This window comes from Melanerpes formicivorus, unplaced genomic scaffold, assembly GCF_026170545.1.
Source record: "Melanerpes formicivorus ecotype bairdi unplaced genomic scaffold, bMelFor1.0.p_v2 SCAF_26, whole genome shotgun sequence".
Lineage (NCBI taxonomy): Eukaryota > Metazoa > Chordata > Aves > Piciformes > Picidae > Melanerpes > Melanerpes formicivorus.
In genome coordinates this window covers 10,560,955-10,586,374 of record NW_027142378.1, presented here as the reverse complement: position 1 = coordinate 10,586,374, position 25,420 = coordinate 10,560,955, and the positions used below count along the sequence as shown (strand labels likewise).

The window sequence follows — 25,420 nt, the reverse complement described above, 5'->3', positions numbered from 1 at the left end:
CAGAGCCACACAGTGAAATGTGCCACAACATTCTCCAGATGGTTTGGGAGATGGTCTCAGACACCTGCTCTCCTGAAACAATCCAAGGCATGTGGAACATCCCACACTGCCCCCAGGAAAGGACAGAAAATGAGCACTACTCTGCAAATAAATCCCAGCAGGCTGGCTAAGCGATGCAGAAGATGCAGTGAGCTGCACAAGCCTGGACTGGAAGCCTCAGTCCCAGTGGCTGAAGGGAAAGACAGAACTGCAGCCCACAACACTCAGAGGGACACAGGATAAACCAACCCATTTCCACAGCTGCTCCTCACAAGACTTCTGCTCCCCAGACCCTTCACCAGCTTTGCTGCCCCTCCTCTAGACATGCTCCAACACCTCAATGCCTTCTTGTGGTGAGGGCTCCAAAACTGAAGCCAGGACTCAAGGTGTAGCCTCACCAGTGGTGAGCACAGGAGGACAATCACTTCCCTGCTCCTGCTGGTGATGCTATTCCTGATCTAGGCTAGGATGTTGTTGGCCTTCTTGGCCACCTGGGCACACGCTGGCTCACATTCAAGCAGCTTTCTACATATAGAAATACAAGAAGGGCTGTAAGCTCTGCCAGAGAAGGACAGGCTGTGCACAGCAAAGCCCTCAGCAGCAAGAGAGAGAGAACAAGCTCCCTGTCAACTCTTCTGCCAGCTGCTGAAACAGGCCAGCTTCCAAGGCAAGTGTGTCAGAGAAAAAGCATCTTTGGTTTGGAGAGCTCCTCCCCTCAAGCTAAGGCCAAGCTCACTCTGGCTAAAGGCCTTTCTTCATGGTAGTTTTGTCTCAGCCATCTCTTCTCACTTGTTCCCTTCCAACTTTTTCTCCTGTGACTCCATGCTGTAAGAGGAAGCTGCTTCCACCACAAAGCAAGCTGTTTTCATGACAGCACCACCAGATATGGGCTCTGAAGATCCAACTGGAGAGGTTTTCTTGGTGAAGTTTCCTGAATGAGTCATGCAGAGGCCCTTGTAGCTTCTGCTGCTCCTGGGGCCTGTGCAGATAGCTATGAAAGACTTCAGCTGGCTAACTCCAATAGGAGGAGCTGGGCTGCCTAGCAGTGCAGTCACCATGCACTGCCTACCCAAGTACTTACCCATCCTGACTGAGTATCAGCAGTGTTCAAACAGGAGAGAACACTTCCACAGCAGAAGCCAAGCCACTGCTGAGCTTGGCAGAGCTGGGGGAGCCAGAGATCATTCCTTTTCACAGTAAAGACTGTGCTGCTGGTGTGACACCACTGGCTCCCATCACCCCCTTGAGCTCTGAGACATATTTTGAATGCTGCATCACAGAGCCCAGCAGGAGAGATTTCAAACAGCTGTCACTGCTTCATAATATTGTGGGCAGCTCCTGCAAGCATTCTGAATTGAGTGCTCTCCCCAGAAAGCTGACAGAATGCATCTTCACCCAAAAAGCAGAGCTATGAAGTGTCTTAGAGAACATCTTGACAGCTGGAGCTATCCCAAGGGACATCACAGCAACACCACTCCTCACTACTTCCCATTCCACCTACTTGTGCACAGCAAGGACTCTACACCAGTGCTTGGCCTTATTCTGTCACTGCAAACCCCTGAGATGGGACAGGAAAGAGAGGGGAAGCACAGAACTCACCTGAAGCTGCATGACCACATAATTGAACTTTTCATTCCTTCCACAGCCAATAAATCTGCAGACATGATCCTTCCCTGCAAAGAAAGAGAGAGCATGGAACAGAAGTTCACCCTGCAAGCAGGATTTTCAGACAAGCTGTCTCTGATCAAGAGCTTGCAATTGGCATCAGGCAGGGAGTCCTGCAGAACAGGCTGGGTTTGTTTCCCAGAATCACAGCTCAGAAGGGTACTGAAACTCAGCAAGAAAGAGCCAAGAGTGGAGAAACAAACTGAAACAAATCAGTGTCAGGGACCCTCAAACCTTCAGAATGAGAAAGGGTAGGAGTCAGAGTGTAACAAGCTGCAGTTCATACAACCACCAAGGGCATGCACCACCACCACACTCACCAGCACCCTGAAACTGAACCCTGACCACAGGGTTACAGAGATTCACTGGCACCACACTTGGACTCCTTATAGAATCACAGAGTCATTGAGGCTGGAAAAGACCTTCAAGATCATCAAGTCCAACCACAACCCAACCACCATGACCACTGCACCACATCCTGAAGTGCCACACCTACTCCTGTCCTGAACACCTCCAGGGATGGGGACTCCCCCCCCTCCCTGGGCAGCCTGTTCTGATGCCTGACCACTCCTGCAGGAAAGGACAAAAGCTTATTTTAACCCAGAAAAGAAAGAAGGAAAAAAATGGAAAGCAAGAAGAAGCTTTTCTGAGGAAAGCCTTAGCCTGGGGACCCTCACAAGCATTACCTGCCAGCCCACCCCTGCTCCTCTGCCCAGCTGTCCCACTGAAGGGCCACTGGGAGATTACAGCAGCTGGCAAGCTCACACTTCAGGCACTAACTCCTGTATCTGTATTTGTTACTAAAATAAAGCAACAGAGAAAAGGAAGGCAGCAAGAGATTCTTCAAGAGTTGAAGGGGATTGTCAACTAAGAGGACAGCTCCTGGCCTTCCCCAGGGGTCAGGGCTGGCCCCAGCCTTGTTCAGTGGCTTCACCAGTGACCTAGATGGAGGAAGGAAATGTACTCTAAACAAATTTGCTGATGATCCCAGACTGGGAGGAGTGGCTGACACCCCAGCAGGCTGTGCTGCCAGTCAGCCAGGCCTGGACAGGCTGGAGAGCTGGGCAGAAGGGAACTCTGTGAAGTTCAACCAGGGCAAGTGGAGTGTGTGCTGCACCTGGGGAAGAGCAACCCCCATGGATCAGCACAGCTGCAGGAGAGCTGCTCTGGGGGACAAGGACCTGGGAGTGCTGGTGGATTGCAAGCTCACAATGAGCCAACAATGTGCCCTCCTGGCCAAGAAGGCCAAGGCTATTCTGGGCTGCATTAAGAAGAGTGTGGCCAGCAGGCCAAGAGGCTCTTCTCAGCCTCTACTCTACCCTGCTGAGGCCACACCTGGAATACTGTGCCCAGCTCCAGACTCTCCAGTTCAAGAGGGACAGGGATCTGCTGGAGAGAGCCCAACTGAGAGCCACAACGATGCTGAGGGGGCTGGAGGGTATCTTCTTCCTAGGAGAGGCTGAGAGGATTGGAACTCTTTATCCTGGAAAAGAGAAGACTGAGAGGGGATAGCATCAATGCTTTCCAACATCTAAAGGGCAAGTGTCAGGAGGGTGGAGCCAGACTCTTCTCAGTGCTGCCCACTGACAGGACTAGGAGAGATGGACACAAACAGGAACACTGGAAATTCCACCTAGACATGAGAAAAAGCTTCTTCACTTGCAGGGTGCTGGAGCAGTACAACAGGCACCCTGAGAGGCTGGGAAGTCTCCTTCTCTGGAGGGTTTCAAAACCCCCCTGGATGTGCTCCTGTGCAATCTGCTCTAGGTGAACCTGCTTGAGCAGGGAGGGTGGATTGGATGAGCTCTGAAGGTCCCTCCCAGCTCCTACCACTCTGAGGCCCCAATGCCAGTTCACTCCAACACCCACATGGAGGAATGCAGTGCTGGGCACAGAAGCTAGAGCTACACCAAGTGTCTGGATCTGCCACTCTGTGATAGCTGAATTCACTCTGCTTTCCAGCCTTTGCAAAGAGCTTGCTTACATCAGCCTAGCAAACCACTCCAGAAACACACCAAATGTGTCTACAAAAGTCACAGAAAGTGAACCACAGGGAGTAAAAGCACCTCTTGAACCCAGATATGCAAAAGGAAGGACTGGGAAAAGGGGAGGAAGAAAAAAAACAAAACCAAACCAAACCAAACACTAAACCAAGCAAAGGAAAAGGCAAACCAAAAGCCAAGCAGGAGCCTTCTTCTGCCCTCCTTTCATTAGGAGAGCCTTACCTGTCCAACCAGCAATAAGGGGAAAGGCAAGGGAGAGCTGCTTCCTTGTCTGCTGGAATAAAATCAGGCATTCAGAAACCACATTGTCTGTGACCAGGCTGCATCTTGCACAGCTACTCAATATGCAGAAGATCTCTGCACTGCAGAGTAAAATTAATCAGAGTCCTACGCAGTGAGATTGGTTACAGTTAAAAGGAGGCACTCCCAAAGGAAAGGACACACTGAGGAGAGATCAGGAAGGAGTGAGGCCACAGGCAAGTACCTGGGGCCTCAGAGCCTCACACCAGGGCACAATGACCCCCACAGATGAACAAACTTACTGTCCTGGGGGACAAGAAGTCATCCATGAGACAGCAATGTGTCTGTGTGGGCAGGAAGGCCAAAGGCACCCTGGGCTGTGGTGAGAAGAGAGTAGGCAGGAGCCCAAAGGAGGCTCTGCTCCTGCTCCATCCTGCCCTGCTGAGACCACATCACACTCTCACAGTAACCCCAAGGTTGGAAGATACCTCACAGATCATCGAGTCCAAGCTGGCACCACAGACCTCATGACCAGAGCATGGCACCAAGTGCTACATCCAATCCCCTCTTGAACACCTCCAGGGATGGGGACTCCACCACCTCCCTGGGCAGCACATTCCAATGGCTAACAACTCTCTCTAAGAAGAACTTTCTCCTCACCTCCAGCCTGAACTTCCCCTGGCACAGCTTGAGACTGTGTCCTCTTGTTCTGGTGCTGCTTGCCTGGGAGAAGAGACCAACCCCCACCTGGCCACAACCACCTTTCAGGTAGTTGTAGAGGGCAATGAGGTCTCCCCTGAGCCTCCTCTTCTCCAGGCTAAGCAACCCCAGCTCCCTCAGCCTCTCCTCACAGGGCTGTGCTCAAGGCCTCTCCCCAGCCTTGTTGCCCTTCTCTGGACACATCCAAGTCTCTCAATGTCCTTCCTAAACTGAGGAGCCCAGAACTGGACACAGGACTCAAGGTGTGGCCTAACCAGTGCAGTGTCCAGGGGCACAATGACTTCCCTGCTCCTGCTGGCCACACTATTCCTGATGCAGGCCAGGATGCCATTTGCCCTCTTGGCCACCTGGGCATACTGCAGGCTCATGTTTAGGCAGCTGTCAATCAGCACCCCCAGGTCCCTCTCTGCCTGGCTGCTCTCAGCCACTCTGACCCCAACCTGTAGCTCTGCCTGGGGTTGTTGTGGCCAAAGTGCAGCCCCTGGCACTTGGACTTGTTGAATGCCATCCCGTTGGCCTCTGCCCATCTGGAGCATGGTGTCCAGTCCTGCACCCCACTGGCTCAAGAGGAAGAGGGATATACTGGAGAGTGTCTAACAGGCTACAAGGATGCTGAAGGCACTGGAACCTCTGTCTGATGAGGAAAGGCTGAGAGCCCTGGGGCTGTTTAGCCTGGAGAAGAGACGGCTGAGAGGGGATCTGATCAATGTCTGGTAATACCTGAAGGGTGGGTGTCCAGGAGAAGGGGCCAGGCTCTTTTCAGTGGTGTCTTGTGCTAGGATGAGGGGCAATAGATACAAACTGGAACAAAGAAGTTCCACCTCAACTTGAGGGAAAGCTTCTTTAGGGTGAGGGTGCTGGAACCCTGGAAGAGGCTGCCCAGAGGTTGTGGAGCCTCCTTCCCTGGAGGCTTTCAAAACCCATCTGAATGCATTCCTGTGCAGACTACCCTAGGTGATCCTGCTTTGGCAGGGGGCTTGGACTGGATGATCTCTGGAGGTGCCTTCCAGCCCCCAGCATTCTATGATTCTATGCAGACAGCACTCAGCACCACAGAGCCTGCCCATTCTAACTGCCAGCCTGTTAGGACACTTCAAGAGGAATCCCAGGAAAGAAAGACTGAATGCCATGGCTGTACTCTCCCTTGGGGAGCCTGTGGACCAGAAGGAAGACCAAGCAGGAAGTGGGTAAGGATAGGGAGGATACTTCTGAATTCAAAGCAGCTGCTGCTGGGCCTCACACAGCCCTGGCTGAGCATCCAGAGCAGACAAAGTGCCTGATCTGGCATGTAAAGGTGGTCTGTACACCCCTCACAGCAGCAGCCTGAGAGTTAGAGACAGCAACCCACAGGATTCAAGCAGGGACACTGGTTCACAGTACCATAGTATCAGTCAGGGTTGGAAGGGACCACGAGGATCAGCTAGTGCCAACCCCCCTGCCATGGGCAGGGACACCCCACACTAGATCAGCCTGGCCAGATCCTCATCCAGCCTGGCCTTAAACACCTCCAGGGACAGGTCCTCAACCACCTCCCTGGACAACCCATTCCAGGGCTTCACCACTCTCATGGGGAAGAACTTCCTCCTCACCTCCAGCCTCAATCTCCCCACCTCCAGCTTCATTCCATTCCCCCTAGTCCTATCACTCCCTGAGATCCTGAGCAGTCCCTCCCCAGCCTTCCTGTAGCCCCCTTCAGATACTGGAAGGCCACAATGAGGTCACCTGGGAGCCTTCTCTTCTCCAGACTGAACAGCCCCAGCTCCTTCAGTCTGTCCTCACAGGAGAGGTGCTCCAGCCCTCTGCTCATCACTGTTTCTCCAATGCAGGCTGCCATGGAAAGGCAGACTGACACTGAGACAGCCCAAACCAAGCACCTCTAAAGATATGCAAGAGCTGCTCAAACAGAGCTGCTGTGTGTGATTAACCTCAAAGACCTCAGAGATGGGAACAGAGTCCAGAGAGTAATTGACAGATGCTCCTTTGCCACCCCAGTGTTGCTCCCCAGCAAACCCAGGGTAGGAAAACAAAGTCACAGAGAGAGAGAGCAGACAGATTTCTGTTTGTCTGCATTCCAAAGGGTTAGTAAAGCATTGAAGATATGTAACAACATTTGCTCCTCTAGAAGTGATAGGATTCTTCCTTGCAGGGGCTCAGTGACAGGAAACCATCCCATATTTTCTCTCCATAATTCCACAGAGCAGGAGTCACAAGAGTCCTGGGTCACAACAGCAATGAGGTCCTAAAGCAAGCCCCCACATTGCCCCCACACACACAACTGCCACAGAGAATCACAGAAGTGTCTTGGTTGGAAAAGACCTCCAAGATCACTGAGTCCAACCATCAGCCTAACACCACCATGGCCATTAAACCCTGTCCCACAGTGCCATGGCCACAGGGTTCTTAAACACCTCCAGGGATGGTGACTCCACCACCTCCCCTGGGCAGCCTGTTCCAGTGCCTGACCACTCTTGCAGGAAAGAAATGGTTCCTACTATCCAACCTCACCCTCCCCTGGCACAACTTCAGGCTATTTCCTTTCATTCTATCATCTGATAGTAGGGAGAAGAGCCCAAGCCCCACCTCACTCCAGCCTCCTTTCAGGGAGTCAGAGAGAGCAATGAGGTCTCTCCTCAGCCTCCTCTTCTCCAGGCTAAACACCCCCAGCTCCCTCAGCTGCTCCTCCCCAGCCCTGTTCTCCAGACCCTTCCCCAGCTTTGCTGCCCTTCTCTGGGCCTGCTCCAGCACCTCAGTGTCCTTCTTTTAGCTGGGGGCCCAAAACTGAATCCAGTAGTTGTGGCGTGGCCTCACCAGTACAGGGACAATCACTTCCCTGCTCCTGCTGGCTACACTGGTCCTGATCCAGGCCAGGCTGCTGGTGGCCTTCTTGGCCACCTGGGCACACTGCTGGCTCATGTTCAGACAGTTGTCAGCCAACACCCCCAGGTCCTTTTCTGCCAGGCATCTTTCCAGCCACTCTGCCCCAAGCTGCTGCATTGCATGGGGTTGTTGTGCCCCAAGTGCATGACCTGGCACTTGGTTTTGCTACACCTCATGCAACTGACCTTGGCCCACCAATTCACCCTGTCCAGATTTCCCTGCAGAGCCTTCCTACCCTCAAGCAGACCAACACTCCCATCCCATTTAGTGTCACCTGCAAAAGTGCCTGTCTGCAAAGCAGAAGCACCCAGGGGCTTACATGTCTGTGCAAACTCTGCAATCATAAACAATGACCTCACTTGGAGAGAGTTTTACAGCAGTGATGAAGGTAATAAAACAAAGGCTTGGCCCTGGAGCAGCATCCTTCTGACAGAGCAGCTGGATCCAGGCACAATTCCCATCAGAACAGGGCTGGAGCAAGCTGCCATTCTGGAATGCAAGACAGCTGATGCACAGCCAAGTCTGTTTCTTCTGTCTTTCCTGCCCCTCAATATTTGCTAAGTGCTTTGTGTTAGTGCCACACAGCACCACTCCCTCTGCCCAGCTCCCAGCATCACACTGTGTACAACTGTGGGTGGCTGGGGGGGCTGGGGAAGGTTTTGGTGTTCTCAAATGTTTTCCAGAAATAAACACTGATGAGTATTAGTCACCTCCTTGCACATTGTCTTATGCTGGTTCTGATGAGGTGACTTCAGGTCACTCTTTCCAAGCATTCCCAGCCTTGGACATAACACACATGGACACTAGCATCACCTCTTGCTGACAGCAGGGAGATTGGAACTAGATGATCTTTAAGGTCCCTTCCAGCCCAAACCATTCTATGATTGTATCCTCTGCCCTTCTACACAGTCACACCCTCACTCAGCTCAGAGCAGTTCCAAGGGTACAACCAAATGCAACTATCTAAACCTCTGCCTTGCCTGCCTGCCCTCTGCTGCTCTCAGCCTTCAGCCACCTGCTCAGCTGTTCTCTGGGAGCTCTGTGTATCCATGTTCCCCATGGAAGAGTCCAAGAGTCCCAGATTGGATGGGGCCTTGAGCAACCTGGTCTAGAGGAAGGTGTCCCTGCCCATGGCAGAGAGGGCTGGAACCAGAGGGTGCTTAGGGTCCTTTCCAACCCAAATCATTCTATGATCATAGTATCACAGTATCAGTCAGGGTTGGAAGGGACCACAAGGATCAGCTAGTTCCAACCCCCCTGCCATGGGCAGGGACACCCCACACTAGATCAGCCTGGCCAGAGCCTCAGCCAGCCTGGCCTTAAACACCTCCAGGGACAGGGCCCCAACCACCTCTGGTGGGCTTCTCACTCCAAGAAGGACATTTTGGTGCTGGAGCTTGTCCAGAGAAGGGCAGCAGAGCTGGGGAAGGGTCTGGAGAACAGGGCTGGTGAGGAGCAGCTGAGGGAACTGGGGTTGTTTAGCCTGGAGGAGAGGAGGCTGAGGGCAGTCCTCCTCCACTCCAGCAGTTCCAAGTCCTTCTTGGGTTGGGGGAGCCAGAAGTGGATGCAGTACTCCAGGTGGGCTCTCACAAGAGCAGCATAGAGGGGTGGAATCACCTCCCTTGCTCCTGCTGGTCACATTGCTTCTGATGCAGCTCAGGACACAGTTGGCCTTCTGGGCTGCCAGAGATCATTAGTGGCTCATGTTGAGCTTTTCATCCCCAGGCACCCCCAAATCCTTCTCTGCCCAGCCTATGTTTTTGCTTAGAACCAGCCCTGCCTGCACTGGGCCATGGACCCATTGACAGCCACTCTTTGGGTGCAGCCATCAGGCCAGTTCTGTATCCATCTCCTGGTCCAAGATGGAAGCTGCAGAGAAAACAGTAAGGAACATTTGCAACTTCAGATTGTCATTGGTAACATACCCTGGGACCTTTAGCACTTGCTAAGAGCTCTCTGCCTTACCTTGCAGCTTTTTCAGGACAGCCACTTCCATCTTGAGCACCTGCTTGGGTTGCTGGGCTGACTCCACCTTCAAGGCCACGTTCTCACGCGTCAGCAGATCCATCGCCTCATAGATCTCCCCAAAGCCACCACCACCAATCTTCTTCAGCTGGAAAAGCACAGAGAGGTTTGTGGCATGTAGAAGAGAGACAAGATCAAGCTGGCTCTCACAAAGTCAGGCAGTTGCTTCTTTCCTGCATAGGAAGAGCAAATTTGGCTCCCTCTCCATGCTGTGCCTGCATCCCTTTCACTGCACAGCTAGGCAAGAGTCCAGCTACCCACTTGACTGTGCTATGTATAAATCCTCTGCTGTGACAACAAAGAGCCAGGCAGGCAAGGGATGGCATGGCATACATTAAAAAGCAAATGGCAAGGCCTCCTTATGGCCTCCATAACCTGCCTGCCAAAATTCAAGCCCCTTTGAGGAGGCAGCAGAACTGCTGTCCAGAGCACGGCAGATAAAGCCTGCCACTGCCTCTCAACAGACACAGAGGTAAGCTGCAGCTGGGAGACTGAAGTGAAGTGGAGTTCAAATGCCATTTGCACAGGGTTTAAGCACAGAGGAAAACAACCCCTGCAGTAGTTTATAAGGTGCATGACCTGCTCTGCTTGTGAGGTTACTTCAGAGGACTTCCAACTGCATGATTTCAAAACAGCTGTGTGCAAGTCAGAAGTGAAGCTCCACTGTTTCTGTCTCTCTCTTCTGTTTTCTTCACCCCCTAGTTTTCCACTACACCAACTGGTGCTGTTTATGTCCCTGAGCAAAACTAAAGCCTGTTTCACAACAGAAGGGTACCCCTGCTTGGAAATCAAAACAATCTTAACTGAATCATAGAATCATAAAGGTGTTTAGGTTGGAAAAGACCTCCAAGGTCATTCAGTCCAACCATCAACCTAAGAGCACCACAGCCATTAAACCCTGTCCCCAAGGGCCATGGCCACAGGTTTCTTGAGCACCTCCAGGGATGGTGTCTTCACCACCTCCCTGGGCAGCCTGTGCCAATGCCTGACCACTGACCATTTTTCCTAATCTCCAACCTAACCCTCCCCTGGTACAATTTCAGGCCATTTCCCCTGCTTCTATCACCTGATACTAGAGAGAAGAGACACAACCTGCAGGTCGAGGCTCCATCCCTGGGGGATATTCAAGGTGAGGCTCAACAGGGCTCTGGGCAACCTGATCTAGTTGAGGATGTCCCTGCTGACTGCAGAGGGGGTTGGACCAGATGACCTTTGGAGGTCCCTTCCAGCCCAGAGCACTCTATGATTCTATGAAAGTCAAAGCTAAGGATGCTTAAGTTTCAGTAGATTTGATATGCACCTACCAGAGATAGATTGTCTGCCTGTTCTAGAGCAGCCACCCACTCAAGAGAGCAAGCTGGAATCCTCTGCTCTTCCTGGAAGGTGATTCCTTGGTTCTCCTTCTGCTGAGACTTGGCAGCATATGCACACACAGCTATACATATGCATGTATGAGGCAGACTCCCAATGTGCTGCATGTGGCAGTGTCTATGTCAGGCAAATGATTTTCTCTCTCTTTCTCTTAGATATATTTAAAGATTACTATGCTGCCCAGGAACAAGCTCAGGTTTACAGCAGAGCTAGAGCAGGGCTCCTTTGATCTGCTTTGCACTTGGCTGCAAGTCCATCCCTTCAGTGTTTTGTGTTGCCTCTGCACACAACTGCCCAGGAAACCCTGAACACTGCTTCTTGTCAACAGCAGCCGTAGCACTTGAAGAAAAAAGAGAAAGTTTGAAACAGGCAGGTAGTCAAACATGTACCCCACACAGCAAGAGAGACAGGGATCTGAGAGCCCTATGGGGAGCTATGAGGGTGACTAAGGGACTTGAACACCTCTCCTGTGAAGGAAGACTGAGAAAACTTGAGCTGTTAAGTCTTGAGAAGAGAAGGCTGAGAGGGAAGTTTATTCATGCCTATAAAGACCTGAGGGGTGGGTGTCAAGAGGAAGGTGCCAGGCTCTTCTCAGTGGTGCCCAGTAATAGTGCAAGGAACAAGAGGTATAAGCTGGAACACAGCAAGTTCCACATCAAGATAAGGAGAAGCTTCCTTGCTGTGAGGCTGGCAGAGCACTGGAAAAGAGAGGCTGTGGGGCACCACAGCAATAGGGTTAAAAGAGAGGCACTAACAGGCCCTGTAGGAATGTTCAGAAGAATGGGCAAGTGCTGGATAAGGAACTGGCTGGATGGCTGCACTCAGGATTGCAGCCAACAGCTCACAGTCTAAATGCAGAGCAGTGAAGAGTGGGATCTCTCAGGGGCTGTCACTTAGGACCACTGCTGTTTAACATCTTTGTCAGTGACATGCACAGTGGGATGGAGGCACCCTCAGAAAGACACCAAGCTGTGTGACCCAGCTGACACATGGGATGGAAGGGATGCCATCCAGAGGGACCTGGACAGGCTTCAGAGGTAGGCCCATCTCAACATCATGCAGTACAACAAGGCCAAGTGCAGGATGCTGCAGCTGGGTCAGAGCTATTTCTAAGCAAAAACATAGGCTGGGCAGAGAAGGATTTGGGGGTGCCTGGGGATGAAAAGCTCAATGTGAGCCACTAATGATCTCTGGCAGCCCAGAAGGCCAACTGTGTCCTGAGCTGCATCAGAAGCAATGTGACCAGCAGGAGCAAGGGAGGTGATTCCACCCCTCTAAGCTGCTCTTGTGAGAGCCCACCTGGAGTACTGCATCCACTTCTGGCTCCCCCAACACAAGAAGGACTTGGAACTGCTGGAGTGGGTCCAGAGAAGGGCCACAAAGATGATCAGAGGGATGGAGAACCTCACCTATGGGCACAGGCTGAGAGAGTTGGGGCTGTTCAGCCTGGAAAAGAGAAGACTCTGGGGAGACCTTATTGTGGCCTTCCAGTATCTGAAGGGGGTTCACAAGAAAGTTGGGGAAGGACTTTGAACAAGGACTTGTAGAGGTAGGATGAGGGGCAATGGCTCTGAGCTGGAAGAGGGGAGATTCAGACTGGAGATTAGGAGGAAATTCTTTCCAGTGAGGCTGGTGAGACACTGGAACAGGTTGCCCAGGGAGGCTGTGGAGGTCCTCAAGGCCAGGCTGGTCAGGGCTTTGATCAACCTGGCCTAGTGGAAAGTGTCCCTGTCCAGGACAAGGGGATGGGAAATAGATATCTTTAAGGTCCCTTCCAATCCAAACTGTTCTATGATCCTAGCCATGCACAATGCCCAATAGCAATCACCTTGCTGCCAGAGGCTCTGAGTTAGGAGTGGTTGATTTCAGGATGAAGAGCAGGAGCCTGGGAGAACCAAGGGCAGGCTAGGACTTGCTATGTCAGAAAGACTGAAAGAATGTGTGCACCTGAGAAGCAGGCTCAGAAGGAAAGGCACAGCTTTTGAGGCTGCTCCTGGGAACACAGACAAGGAGCCTGAAAATGTGCCACAGAAAGTTCAGGCTGGACATCAGCAAACATTTCTTTCCTGCAAGAGTGGTCAGGCACTGGAACAGGCTGCCCAGGGAGGTGGTGGAGTCACCATCCCTGGAGGTGTTCAAGAACCCTGTGGCCATGGCACTTTGGGACAGGGTTTGATGGCCATGGTGGTGTTGGACTGAAGGTTGGACTTGATGATCTTACAGGTCTTTTCCAACCAAAACAGTTCCATGACTCTAAATCAGAGGACCCATGCAAATCTACAGGCTAGCAAATGCAAGATGACATGAGATCAGGGTCAGGGTTTCTGCTGAGTCAAACCCCCATTCTGTACACACTGCAGCCAACCAATGCAACCCACTGTCCAAGAGTCCTTAAGTTGCCTCTGCTTCCTCATATCCTCTAGTAGCCTCTTATGGAAATTACTCCCTGGCATCCTTTTCCCAGCACACCAGATGGTCCTCTTCAGCAGCAGCAGCATCCTTGACTTTTCAACAGCATCCAGAGGCCAGCAACAACCATTTCCTTTGCTTTGTTGTAGAGCAAGTTGTGAACTTGCAACTCAGGGTCTTGGCTGAGGTCAGGGACTTGCCACACAAGCATTCCCTCATTGCTTGGGTACTCTGTGAGAGAGAGTTCACCTGAGAGGTGAACTCAGCACAGCCTTCTGCTGGTCACAAAGGAGAGATGGGCATATGACACTCAAGAAAAGAAAACAATGAAGACAAAGTCAAGAAAGAGAAGGGAACATAGAATGAAACTCACTGAAGTGATAATGGCAAGCACCAGACTGTGCTAAGCCTCACTGCTTTGGGAATATTCTCCTCTCATCCTGTTTCCTACCCCCCACCAGCTCATTTACTGTTCAGACTGGGATATGGAGAGGCAACAGCAGCAGGATTCATTCTACCTACATGCATGAGCCTAAATGTGAGCTGAGTGTCCAGGTTTCCACCAAGTGAGCAAACATCTGATCAAACACAAGTACCTGTTTGGATTTCCACACAGACAACTCACAGTACCTTGCAGGTTGGAAGGGACCTCCAGAGATCATCAGGTCCAACCCCCCTGCCAAAGCAGGATCACCTGGGGTAGTGCACACAGGAATGCTTTCAGAGGGGTTTTGGAAGTCTCCAGAGAAGGAGACTCCACAACCTCTCTGGGCAGCCTGCTCCATGGCTCTGTCACCCTCACTGCAAAGAAGTTTCAGAAGCTTGAACTTCTTGTTTCTTGTCTTGCTGCCTCTCAGAGATGGTTTCAGTCCTTTCAGCATCCCACTACCAGTCATCTAATTCACTGAGCTGCTTTTGCCATATCCTAAGGGGTCTCATGCAACATTAGGCCCTCAAAGTAAACTGTTACCAAAATACCACTCTGCTGGGGTTGGGGAGTCTCCTTCCCTGGAGACTTTCAAACCCTCCTGGATGCATCCCTGTGCAGACTACCCCAAGTGATCCTGCTCTGGCAGAGGGGTTGGACTTGATGATCTCTGGAGGTCCCTTCCAATCTTTAACATTCTGTGACACCTGACCACTCCAAGTGACCATCTCCAGGCTTCCAGGAATTCCCCACACCAAACCACCACCATAAAGCAGCCAGGTCCTGATGGGAGAAGCTGCTCCCCAAAGCCTCTTCCTCTGGGTGTTGCAGTAGTTACACAGGACACAGATGGCTCCCTTTGAAGCCTCCCTTAAATATCCTGAAATGGTTTGGATTTATCCTGAAATGGTTTGGATTTATCCTGAAAAGCCTCTTGCAGCACAATCCTCCAGAGCCTGTTAAACCCACCCAACACACTGTCTTCCCACTGAGCAGGAATCAGTACTCACAGGCAGTTCAAAACCACAAGGCAACACATCTCCCCCTAACCAAAATAACCCTCAACTACAGATTTAGTCTTTTATTCAGCAAGCCTGTAAGACATCACTGCTCTAAACAAAGTCTGCCTCCCAAGGCTACCACAGAGAGGCTTGGCCTTCCCAGGGAAGCATTCCAGGCCCATGGCACAAGAGGTTCACTCTCAGGATGGGTGGCAAGCTTAGGAACAGGAAGATGTGTTCTGAACCCAGAGTGAAGAACCAAACCAAGTGCCTGTGACCTATGGTGACCTCAGCCATAAGCATCCTGGCTTGTATCAGGAATATGTGAGCAGGTCTAGGGATGTGATTGTCCTCCTCCACTCAGCACATACCTCAAACACTACCTTCAGTTTTGCAGCCCTCACTACAGGAAGGACATTGGGGTGATGGGACATGACCAAGGAAGAACAACTAAGTTGGTGAAGGGCCTTGAACACAAGTTTTATGGCTGTGGGAACTGGGGCTGTTTGCTCTGGAGAAGAGAAAGCTGAGGGGAGACCTCATCACCCTCTAGAACTGCCTCAAAGGAGGCTGCAGTGAGGTGGGGCTTGGCTTCTCCTCACAGGCAACAAGTGACAGGACAAGGGGAAACAATCCCAAGTTGTGCCAGGGGAGGTTCAGGTTGGACACTGGGGAAAATGGCTTCCCAGAAAGGGTTCTCAGGCACTGGAGCAGGCTGCCCAGGGAGGTGGAGTCATCACCATCCCTGGAGGTGTTTAAAAGGTGTGTGGCTGTGGCTCTGAGAGTCATGGTTTACTGGAAGTGGCTCAGCAGCAGTGATTGGATTGCAAGCTCTAGGTGAGAGGTTGGACTTGATCTCAAAGGTCTCTTCCAGCCTCAACAGTTGTAGGAGGTGTTAGGCATTAGGTACTAGGTTGGACTTGATGATCTCTGAGGTCTTTTCCAACCTGCTTGATTCTGTGACTCTTAAGTCCTCTCTTGGAATCATAAATTACCTTTATGACCAAGCCAAGGTGAAGAGTCCACAAAAGCTTGTGGGGCTTCCAGCAAGGTTTCCAAAACAAAGAGGATAAGGACAAGTGTAACCAAAGCTTTAGCTCAGGAACCTCAGAAACCTGGGAGAAACCAAAGTATGGATTGTACCTGACAAAGGAGCACACATGTGTACAAGGGGAACAGCTTGTATTCAAGGCTCAGTGCAGGAGCTGCCAGCTCCTTCTTGCTCAGAAGTCTGTTGTGAATGCCTGGTACAAAGCACTTAGGTGAAACAGCTCCAGACATCAATTCAGCCCTAACACCCATAGCTAGTTCAAAGCAAGGACAAGTTGTGTTTGACTTTATTCCCTTCCCTGAACAAAGCAGCTCACATCATTCAGAGCAGGTGTAGATGAAGTCACCCTCAGCAAAAAACAATCACGTGGTTCCAGTACCATCCACATTTCATCCATTCAAAGCAGCAAGGATGTCTGCAAGTAAAGGAGGATGACTTAAAAGAACACTTCAGGTTCAAATGTCTTGATAAAAAGCAGAAGCCATTCTCTCTCCAACCAAACCAAACCAAACCAAACAGAACTAAAGCATCCTTGCTGTCAGCCAGCCAAAATGTACTGACTTGGAGTGACAGGCAAATGAAGTCTGGACAGGCTAACTGCAGAGAACTAACATCTTCATTTGTCAAACAGCTGACAGGCAGCACACAGAAGGAGAGGAAGAAAGGGATTTAAGGAATACATCACACTGATCTAAAATTAGAGACTGGCTCAATACTGGAAGCATGCCAGAACTAAGAACTACAAAGGTTCAAGCATATGCCCAGCCAAAGACAGTCACAATGGGAGGACAAAGTGCACACAGCAAATCTTCTGGCAGCTGAACCCCAGCCTCACAAACATGCCACACAGCTGCTTGAGCAGGAACCATCCCTCCCAGCAAAGCTTGGCTGGTCTGCCTTGCATGCTGGGGGTGAGATTCACAAAGGTGGTTGACTGCCCATCCCTGCAGGTGTTTCAGAGCTGCAGAGATGTGGTGCTGAGGGACATGGTTCAGCACCAGCCTTGACAGAGAGAGAGAATGGTTGGGCTCAGGGATCTCAGAGGTCTTTTGCAACCAAAGCAATTCTATGCTTCTCTGATTCAATGGCCTAGCATCAGGAGGGTGTCTAAATTCAGCTTTGCAAAGCACATGCATCAGTGAAGAAATCTCCATTTGTGTGAGTAGAGTCAGACAGAAGGTTGTGGTAAGGTTGGTGTTGGCCTCTTCTCCCAAGTAACTAAAGACAGGACAAGAGGAAATGGGCTCAGGCTGCATCAGGGGAGGCTTAGACTGGACATCAGGAAGAATTTCCTGACTGAAAGAGTGGTCAGGCACTGGAACAGGCTGCCCAGGGAGGTGGTGGAGTCACTATCCCTGGAGGTGTTCAAAACAGGAGCAGCTGTGGCCCTTTGGGACATGGTGTAGTGGTCATGGAAGCACTGGGTAGAAGGTTGGACTGGATCATCTTAGAGGTCTTCTCCAATCTTCCTGATTCTATGACTCCCTAAAAGCTGCAAGCAGTGCTCTCTGAGGAGCCCAGAAGCACAGAGCACGTTTCAAGTCCTACAGGTCAGTTTACCTGCAGAAGCATCACTTTGCCAGAACAAGGATATGAGCTGTAAGAGCACAGCAAGACTTCCCTTCAGCTGTGCCAGAAAGCTCTGGGAGGGGAAGAGGGCTTGCCTCCATTTTGGTATCTAATCACAGAGAAAATTGCAATTCTCCATCTGCTCTCAGGAAGCAGAGAGAATGAAGAGCAGTTTGCTTCATTATATAAATAGGCTGAGAAGTGAAGGCTGTGGAGAAGGCAGGAGCAGAGTGCTAGGTTGAAGAGAGGCAGGCACCATGGAAGTCACAGGAACAGAGTGAGGTGGAACTTCCAAGGGTAACACAGAGATAGCAAGCTTTAGGTAAGTCTGCTGGAAAAACAGCAAGTTGTCTGAAATGGGCTCTTCAGAATAACCTCTCCACACAGCCTGGAACTGAAGTGAGTTCCAAGTCCTGCAAAGTCCTCTGCCCTTCACAGCCCACAGCAAAATTCAAGGGCAGCTGGACCACAGCCAGTCAGGACAGAGAAATGACTTAATGCTACTACAACAAATCATAGACTGGTTTGGGATGGAAGGGACCTTACAGATTATCTAGTTCTAACACCTTCCACTAGGCCAGGTTGATCAAGGCCCCATGCAACCTGGCTCCCGCTCAGGGAGGGAGACATCCACAACCTCCCTGGGCAACCTGTTCCAGTGTCTCACCACCCTCACTCTAAAGGAATCTCATCCAAATCTCCAGCCTAAATCTCCCCTCTTCCAGCTTCAATCCATCCCCCCTCATCCTATCACCACAAGCCCCTGCCAAATGTCCCTCCTCAGCTTTCTTGCAGCTCCCCTTCAGGTACTGGAAGCCACTATGAGGTCTCCTCAGAGCCTTCTCTTCTCCAGGTTGAACAGCCCCAACTCTCAAAGCCTGTCTCCATAGGGGAGGTTCTCCATCCCTCTGATCATCTTTGTGGCCTCCTCTGGACCCACCCCAACAGTTCCATGTCCTTCTTTGTGCTGGGGGCACCAGAGCTGGACACAATACTCCAGGTGGGCTCTCACAAGCAGAATCACTTCCCTTGATCCTGCTGGTCACACTTGGCTGGTACAATGGCCCTGCCCAGATCTCTCTGCAGACCCTTCCTACTCTCAAGCAGATCAACACTCCCACTTCATTTTGTGCCATCTGCAAGCTTACTGAGGGTGCACTCAATCCTCTTGCCTAAACCACTGGTAAAGATGTTTAGGAGGGCCAGCCCCAGCAGTGAGCCCTGGGGAGCACCACTTGTGATCTGCTGCCAACTGCATTGCTTGTAAAGTATTTTATTGTAATGTAAATTATTTATAGGCAAGCCTGCAGTAGTATTTGCCACAGCCATTTGAAATCTCAATTTCTTCCTCCAAGATGACTCAGCCTGCTGCAACAGTTCAATCCTACTTAAAAATCTTTGGCAGGACTAGTCTCCCCAAAATACCAGACAGTCTAAAATACACTTGAGCAATATCAACCATCCTCTCTCAGTGTCTTACTCACATGCCTGCAAGAAAGCTGGGCAGGGACTCTGACAAGGACTTGTAGTGCTAGGACAAGGGGGAATGGATTGAAGCTGGAAGAGGGGAAATTTAGACTGGAGATTAGGAAGAAATCCTTTCCAGGGAGGCTGGTGAAACAGTGGAACAGGTTGCCCAGGGAGGTTGTGGATGTGCCCTCCATGGACATGTTCAAGGCCAGGTTGGAAAAGGCCCTGAGCAGCAGGATCTGGTGGGAGGTGTCCCTGCCCATGGCAGAGGGGTTGGAGCTGGATGATCCTTAAGGTTATAGAATTACAGAATCATAGAACTGTTGGGGTTGGAAGGGACCTCAAGGATCATCTAGTTCCAACCCCCCTGCCATGGGCAGGGACACCTCACACCACAGCAGATTGCTCATAGCCACATCCAGCCTGGCTGCAAACACCTCCAGGCAGGAGGCTTCCACCACCTCCCTGGGCAGCCTGTGCCAGGCTCTCACCACCCCCATGGGGAAGAACTTCTTCCTAACATCCAATCTGAATCTACTCACTTGCAGTTTTGTTCCAGTTCCCCCAGTCCTATCCCTCCCTGACACCATAAAAAGTCCCTCCTCAGCTTTCTTGTAGCCCCCTTCAGACACTGGAAGGCCACAATTAGGTCTCCTCAGAGCCTTCTCTTCCCCAGACTGAACAGCCCCAACTCCCTCAGTCTGTCCTCATAGCAGAGCAGCTCCAGCCCTCTGCTCATCCTCATGGCCCTGCTCTGGACACCTTCCAACACCTCCAGATCCTTCCTGTGATAGAGGCTCCAGAACTGGAGGCAGTGCTGCAGGTGGGGTCTCAGCAGAGCAGAGCCCCTCCAAGGTCCCTTCCAAGCCAACCCACTCCATGCTTACATCACAGCACCCCACTCCACTGCTGCTCTGGGGAACCCAGGGTTAAGTGGAGGAGCTTGTATCCTCTTACAGGAGGAAGAGACCTGCCTGGGGCACTGAAGGAGGCAGAAGGCTGGAGTACTCACCACTTTCCAGCGATCTTTGACCACATAATTGGCCGGAAGAATGTCAACCTGCTCCCCTCCTCCGCTCATGTTTGGTTCGTCCTTGATGACCGCTGCTAGGCACTGCATCTGCCAGCCAGAGAAGCTCTTAGTAGCTCACCATGTAAACGAGCCATTTATCTGGGGGGGGAACAAAACAAAGCAGAAGGGTAGGGGAAGGAAGGACAAAATTAGCACAGGTCATGGCAGCAGCACTTGGTTATGCACCCACAGGTTTTGCTTATGGCCCCTTAGGAAAGGAGGCAACCTCCTCACCTTGCAAATGCCTGAGCTCACTCCTTGCATCGGCTTGGCAGGCTGTATCACACAGTATCACTAAGGTTGGAAGAGACCTCACAGATCATCAAGTCCAACCTGGCACCACAGACCTCATGACCAGAGCATGGCACCAAGTGCCACATCCAATCCCCTCTTGAACACCTCCAGGGATGGGGACTCCACCACCTCCATGGGCAGCACATTCCCATGGCTAACAACTCTGTCTGGGAAGAACTTTCTCCTCACCTCCAGCCTAAACTTCCCCTGGCACAGCTTGAGACTGTGTCCTCTTGTTCTGGTGCTGCTTGCCTGGGAGAAGAGACCAACCCCCACCTGGCTACAACCTCCCTTCAGGGAGCTGTAGAGAGCAATGAGGTCTCCCCTGAGCCTCCTCTTCTCCAGGCTAAGCAACCCCAACTCCCTCAGCCTCTCCTCACAGGGCTGTGCTCAAGGCCTCTCCCCAGCCTTGTTGCCCTTCTCTGGACACCTTCAAGTCTCTCAATGTCCTTCTTAAACTGAGGGGCCCAGAACTGGACACAGGACTATTCCTAATGCAGGCCAGGATGCCCTTGGCCTTCTTGGCCACCTGGGCACACTGCTGGCTCATGTTCAGGCAGCTGTCAATCAGCACCCCCAGGTCCCTCTCTTTTGGGTCCCTCTCTGTTTGCTTCAAGTCAGCAGCACAAATTCAAAGGGTAAGTGTTGTGGGTTGAAATTTCCACCCCCCACCCCCCCAGCATTAACTTTGCCAGAGCAGCTCAGCATGGAAGCAAATGGAAGCTGTGGTTACAAGCAAAACCACAGTCTACACTGGAATGCAGTGCCCCTAACATTCTGTGAGCATGCTGAAGAAACTGGAGATACCTTCAGTCAAAACAGCAAAGACACAGCAGTTACAATATCCACAGGTATTTGCAATTGATAAACAGCACAAGGACCCCCCCTGGTCAAAGGCCAGGGGAAGCTACTAGCCTCTCTCTCTCTCTGCCCCCCTCTTACGCCCCTGCAAAAGAGGGAGAAGAGACAGAAGCAAAGAAAGGAATAGGAATAGGAATAGACCAGACCAGGTTGGAAGAGACCTTCAAGATCATCGTGTCCAACCCATCAACCAATCCAACCCACCTAAACAACTAACCCATGGCACCAAGCACCCCATCAAGACTCCTCCTGAACACCTGCAGGGATGGTGACTCCATCACCTCCACGGGCAGCCCATTCCAATGGGCAATCACTCTCTCTGTACAGAACTTCTTCCTAACAGCCAGCCTAAGAAGTTAATACCAGCCACCACAAAAGGAATGCAGCCAAGGTCAAGCAAAAGCAGAGCAAAGAAGTGAGAAAAGAAACTGTTCTGGCACAACCAGTTTTAGCCCCCACCCTGAGAGTGGTGAAGCCCTGGAATGGGTTGTCCAGGGAGGAGGTTGGGGCTCTGTCCCTGGAGGTGTTTAAGGCCAGGCTGGATGAGGCTCTGGCCAGCCTGATCTAGTGTGGGGTGTCCCTGCCCATGGCAGGGGGGTTGGAACTAGATGATCCTTGTGGTCCCTTCCAACCCTGACTGACACTATGACACTATGCTCTCTTCCAAGGGGACTGTTCAGAGTGATCACTCTTTTCCTTTCTACACCCAGCAGTGATTTATTTACCTTTTACTACTTTTCTGCTCAAGATCTGTGGAAAAACATTTAAAGGCACAGCCTCAAACTACCACAGTGAGGATGATTACCAGCTACATCATGCAGGAGTCCAGTGCTCTTGGGCCTGACAGCCCACAAGTGGAAGAGAATCTAATGACAAAATGCTGTGAGGGCTCTTACTGTAAGCAGGCCAAAGGGTCTTGCTTTTAATAAAGCAGCTGCTGCACAGGCAGGTTGCTCATGGCTTTGGTTGGATGACAGCCAACACAAATCAGAAAGGTCTGCCAGGTATTGCATCCAATATGCCTAAAAGCATCTGAAATAGGGCAGAAGGGGCTGCAGAGAGGCAGGATCACAGGCACTATGGCTGTGATGAACAGCCAAGCACAGAAGAGGGGGATGGTCAGAAAGGGCTTCAGTGTTCTGCAGGAATTAGTCCTCCTCATAGCACAGGGAGTGCTAAAAATGACCAAATTAAAATACAGAGAGCTATCTCATTCCTACACTGCTTGCACTGTACCTCATGCCCCTTTCTCTTGCTTTTATAGGGAGCTCCAGAGAGCCTATGCTGAAATTAATTCTGGGTTTGAGGTTTCTTTGGGTTATAATTCTTCCAGCAAAATGACTTTTGGATACACATTAACTCCACTTCCCTGGGAGAAAATGAATTGAAAACAGGACTCTCAGAGGCTCTTCCTAAGGCATTTCAGCCCTTACTCTAAGATATTTGGAGGTGAGGAGGAAGTTCTTCCCCATGAGAGTGGTGAAGCCCTGGAATGGGTTGTGCAGGGAGGTGGTTGAGGCCCCAGCCCTGGAGGTGTTTAAGCCCAGGCTGGGTGAGACTCTGGCCAGGCTGATCTAGTGTGGGGTGTCCCTGCCCATGGCAGGGGGGTTGGAACTAGATGATCCTTGGGGTCCCTTCCAACCCTGACTGATACTGTGATTTCTCTGGCTTTAGAAGTGGGCCAGGTCTTTTATTAAGCCTCCTTGGCAGTTCTATTGTCCTTCCCAGCCAATAGTTTTCCTCCCTAAAACTGGGGGTTGCTGCAGCACTCTGACTGCAGACTTCAAGATGAGCCACAACAGAAACCCCAAATTCAACCCAACCCAAGCCAAGCCAAAGCACCAAAAGACACTGGAGCTGCTCACTCGACCACCACACTCCTGGAGCTCCCCCTCTCCCCAAGAAAAGGGTACAAAAGTCACCAGTGAATGGTGAGCTCAAGCTGAGAGGAGAGCTCATTTGCTAGCAATAAAAGGACTGAGAAAGAAGGCGAAGAAGTGGCCAGCAGGTAGAATGCACAAGGAAGCAGCAGACAGAAGTATGTCACAAGTTCAAGACAGAGGCTGATCAAACAACACCTGAACAAAGGGCCTCAAAGAGATGTTCTCAAAAGAGCTTCACAAAAGATCTTTTCTTTCCAGATACAGAAGAGAACTACATTAAGGGGGGAAAAAAAGGAGAAGGAATGCCAGACTAACCTGGTGCAAAGGCTGCTGACAATGGTCACACAGCCCAACATCTGCTGAAGTACAATCAACATGAGAGAAGGGAGAGAAAGAGCTGAGTGTTAAAGACACTCAGAAGAAACGTGCTGCAAAGTGCTGCAGATTGTGCTGGGAAGGGTCCTGCAGCTGAGGGGGGCAGCAGCCCTTTCACTCACCAGGTTTGGCAATCACAAACTGGGCAGTACATGCTGTCCTTGACAGCACAGCCTGCCTGCTGCTTCTTCCTAATGAGCAAGTCTGATGCCATTCCCAGGCTCCTTTGTGCTCACCAGAACATCTCAACTGACCATCCCTAAGCTACCCTTGGTCTCCATGCACAGAGTGATAGAACAATAGAATCACTTGGATTGGAAAAGACTTTTGAGGTCACCGAGTCCAACTTGCCAAGTCTGGGGCTAAACCATGTCCCTCAGCACCGCTGCCCTGTTCTGGGACCCACAGTTTAAGAAAGATGTTGAGTTGTTCTACCTGTCCAGTGAAGGGCAACAAAGCTGGGGAGGGAGCACAGCCCTGTGAGGAGAGGCTGAGGGAGCTGGGGTTGCTTAGCCTGCAGAAGAGGAGGCTCAGGGGAGACCTTCTTGCTCTCTACAACGACCTGAAGGGAGGTTGTAGACAGGCAGAGGGTTGGTCTCTTCTCTCAGGCAACCAGCACCAGAACAAGAGCACACAGTCTCAAGCTGTGCCAGGGGAAGTTTAGGCTGGATGTGAGGAAGAAGTTCCTCCCAGCAAGAGAGATTGGCCATGGGAATGTGCTGCCCAGGGAGGTGGTGGAGTCACCATCCCCACAAGTGTCCCTGGAAGAGTCCTCATCCCTGGATGAGGCACTTGGTGCCATGGTTTAGTTGATCAGGTGGTGTTGGGTGATAGGTTGGACTGGATGATCTCAAAGGTCTTTTCCAACCTAGTTAATTCTGCATTCTGTATCTGTATGGCTTTGAAAGACCTCCAGGGATGGGGATTCAACCCCCTCCCTGGGGCAGTGTTTGTGAACTTTTTCAGTGAAGAAGCTTCAACCAAACTGAACCATCTCCTGCTGCAGCTCCAGGTCATTTCCTCTGCTCCTATCATTTTTTACTGGGGAGAAGAGACCAACACCCACCTTGTTCCAATCCCCTTTCAAGCAGTTCTAGAGAGCAAAGTCTACCTTCAGGCTCCTCCAGGCTGAGCAACCCCAGCTGCCTCAGCCACTCCTCAGCAGACCTGTTGGCCAGAGCCTTCAGCAGATTTGTTGCCCTTCTCTGGACCTGCTGCATCACCTCAATGACTTCCTCAGAGTGAAGGCCCAAACCTGAACCCAATCCTCAAGGTGTGGCCCTCAACAGTGCAGAACCCAGGGGGACAATCACTGCCCTGGGCCTGCTGGGCACCCAGCCACCCTGAACATCCCTGCAGACTGCACAGGAGAGAGCATCTCTGCATCAGTCTCTTCTAAGGCTTTCTTCTGGTCTTTAAGGAAAAGTCACATGGACTCACAAGTTGGAAGGGACCTGCTGAGATCATCCAGACCAACAACCCAGCTAGAGCAAGTAACTTTAGACTGTCCCAAACCCTCAACCTTACAAAAACATAACACACACCCCCTCCCCTCAGACAGGAACAAAGAGGCAGACAGGCAGGTATCTCCTCTGTTCTTGAAGGTCTGCTGGCATCAATTTATGAAGTACAGCACAATGAAGGCTCTGGGTTCCAGGGGACAGAAGGGCAGCTGGAGATCTGTGACATGGGGTGCAAGTACCAACAAAAGCAGACAGAAGGAAGCTCAGGAGTTTTCCATAGCAAGTCAGACATGCAGAGGTTTTTTCCTTTGGAGCAAAACATCCAACACACAGGGATGGAGCAAGTCCAGAGGAGGGCCACAGAAGTGATGGAGGGGTTGGAACACCTCTGCTGCAAAGGCAGACTGAAGGAGCTGGGGGTGTTCAGCCTGGAGAAGAGAAGGCTCTGGAGAGACCTAATAGCCACCTTCCAGTACCCAAAGGGGGCCTGCATGAAGGCTGGAGAGACACTGTGTACAAAGGCCTGGAGTGATAGGATGAGGGCAAATAGTTTCAAGCTAGAGCAGAGCAGATTTAGACTGGATGTTAGGAACAGGTTCCTTACC

At 51.3% G+C, this 25,420-nt stretch overlaps 1 protein-coding gene across 1 annotated transcript in view; it reads right to left on the bottom strand.

Moving 5' to 3' along the window:
- The window catches only part of TTBK1 (tau tubulin kinase 1), a 54,782-nt gene that overhangs the window by 17,516 nt on the left and 11,846 nt on the right, over positions 1–25,420 (bottom strand). Inside the window, exons 2-4 of the mRNA XM_068153728.1 lie at positions 19,880–20,038; positions 9,510–9,657; positions 1,639–1,712 (exon numbers count right to left, since the gene is read on the bottom strand). Of these exons, the coding sequence (XP_068009829.1) occupies positions 1,639–1,712; positions 9,510–9,657; positions 19,880–19,987 (330 nt within the window). The 5' untranslated portion in view covers positions 19,988–20,038. The remainder of the gene's footprint in view (positions 1–1,638; positions 1,713–9,509; positions 9,658–19,879; positions 20,039–25,420) is intronic.